General features: G+C 40.4%; 1 protein-coding gene across 2 annotated transcripts in view; it reads right to left on the bottom strand.

Moving 5' to 3' along the window:
• Nucleotides 1-2,500, bottom strand: part of LOC139071515 (protein-glutamine gamma-glutamyltransferase K-like) — a 24,804-nt gene that overhangs the window by 6,026 nt on the left and 16,278 nt on the right. For both annotated transcript variants that reach the window (XM_070554039.1, XM_070554038.1), the window contains one exon: nt 348-599. In XM_070554039.1, coding sequence (XP_070410140.1) covers nt 348-599 — 252 coding nt within the window. The remainder of the gene's footprint in view (nt 1-347; nt 600-2,500) is intronic.

The raw sequence follows: 2,500 nt of genomic DNA, 5'->3' as shown, positions 1-2,500 counted from the left end.
ATCAGAAGTGCTGGTTTCGTCTCATCACATTCGTGCCTCCAGATCAATTCATACACAACCCCCCACCCCCGGGCAGCAAAGTGACAATCTGTTTTGGTTCCAGATTTCAGATTTCAGATTTATTGGCCAAGTAAAAGTACATTTACAAGGAATTTGTCTTCGGTAGATGTTCCTATCCCATTAGTGGAAATACAGAGGGGTAAAGACAACCACTCTTGTTCCTGCATTAAGTATCAGGACTAGAAGGGTGCTGATGTTCTGCCAGTGCTCCCCAAACCACAATAGGCATGCCACAGAGGTGAGGCTCAGAGATGTAGATGAAGTCATCCAAGTACAAATAATATTACCTTCACACCAGGGGTTGAATAGCATGTAAATGTCATTTGCAGGGTCATGGGGGGATGTAGCCTGGCTGTTTGCACAGCTAGTCTCCACAGTGAGCTGATATCGGCCAATGACAGCCGTGGGAGGTGAATTCACAGACAGCTTTATCCTGTTGTCATCCTGCTTCACTACAGCAGCCTCCCAACAACCGTCCTCCAGCGACTCCACCAGAGGGACAATAACATGAGTTCCCTTTGACACTGCTGGCAGTGACCCTGAGGAGGTGAAAGCAGACAGAAATAAAAACAGGTTAAAGGTAGGACTGGATTCCCAACATGCCCAAACACAAGGAAAAAGTTTTCTCAGCCATGCAATTGTACCATTTCACTCAAATTATTGCCACACCTGCATTCCCAGTTGGTTTGTGTGAATAGAAACCAAATATGGAGCTCACACACACACACACACACACACACACACACACACACACACACACACACACACACACGCACGCACACACACACACACACACACACACACACACCTTGTCTGACAGGATTATTCTCAGAGTAGCTCTACCAAAAGCTTTACTAGACAGAAATCAGTATGGAGCTAGGATTGGGACAATATTCAGCGTAACTTGTACCAAGTTTTGTAACTTCGAACATGTTTCATCACATGTAACTTTGGATTCGTAACTTGTAACTTTAGTTTTCTAACTTGTAATTCTCAATTTGTACTTGTATTTCTTGTTTTCTAACAGGAACATTGTATTTTTTACATGTATTTTTCATTTTGTAAAATCAAATTTTTATTTTGTACATTTACTACTCATTATGTAACATCAAACATTCATTCAGAAACATGAAACTTTCGTTTTGTAACTAGCAGACTTCCAAATTGAAAAAAATCAAGGTACAAGTTTGAAATCAAAACTCTCAAAACACACATGTACAAACCAAATCCTACAGTGTTACAGATCTTTTTGTCTCGATTCTAGCGTCAGTGGGAGGAACTTGGGTGGAACCAATGAGAGCACGAGTCTTGGCTACCAATCACGTTTCTCAAATTCCTGTCCAATCGTTGGGAGAGGAGGGCAGGGTTCCGTCAGAGCTGTAGAGAGTTACGACACGGAATGCGGGAGTCACGTGGTTCATGGAGCTTCGAATAGTTCCAAACAGCCCCCGCTGCTGCATTGACTGCAGTTCATTTTCGGTGTTTCAGAAGGATTTTCTCCGGTAAGTTGATGAAATGTCATCATTTTGTTGCATTGTGAAGCGTTAGCTAACCGCTTCGTACCAAAATAAGCCAACGATGATATTTTCTGTTGCCAGTTTTTGCTAGAAAACCTTTAATGAGCCACTGAGTCAGAAATGTGTACAAGTTCCTCCCACTGACGCTAGAATCGAGACAAAAAGATCCGTGATTGTAGATTTGAGGTTTGTACCTGTAGAATGAAATGTGTGTTTTGAGAGTTTTGATTTCAAACTTGTACATAGATTTTTTCAATTTGGAAGTCTGCTAGTTACAAAACGAAAGTTTCATGTTTCTGAATGAATGTTTGATTTTACAAAATAAAAAATACATGTACAAAATACAATGTTCCTGTTAGAAAACAAGAAATACAAGTACGAATTGAGAATTACAAGTTAGAAAACTAAAGTTACAAGTTACGAATCCAAAGTTACATGTGATGAAACATGTTCCAAGTTACAAAACTTGGTACAAGTTACGCTGAATATCGTCCCAATCCTAGCTCCATACATCTGCAGCTCAGTAGTAAAACCACTGTGTAGTCACAGCAAGGGGGTCCATCAAAATGTTAAAGGTGTGATTTATAACTGTAGGTCCTCTGCAGCATGCAGATAAAATAAAATACAGTAATGACAATGGACAAAAATTTTGTTTTTATATCTCAAATCTAGTTTCCACCAGCACAGCAGCTGGTATTTCCACCAATTCTCTCCCTCGAACTGTGAAAAACTGCAGCTTTCCATGATTTCAACCCTGTTTCCCTTTTGCTATTTGGTCTTTCATGCTGTCTTGAAACAGCTTAACACAAATTTGCCATGTTTCATTTCTGTCAGGAAATGTTTACTCCTATTTATTCAGTTATGGGCAGACAGGCCACTGATGAGATGTGAAAACGGAATGGAGCCCAGCTCGCTAAGAAATG

Source organism: Nothobranchius furzeri, chromosome 8 (assembly GCF_043380555.1).
Source record: "Nothobranchius furzeri strain GRZ-AD chromosome 8, NfurGRZ-RIMD1, whole genome shotgun sequence".
Taxonomy (NCBI): domain Eukaryota; kingdom Metazoa; phylum Chordata; class Actinopteri; order Cyprinodontiformes; family Nothobranchiidae; genus Nothobranchius; species Nothobranchius furzeri.
The sequence above is the reverse complement of the archived record's forward strand: the minus strand, read 5'-3'. Positions and strand labels throughout refer to the sequence as shown.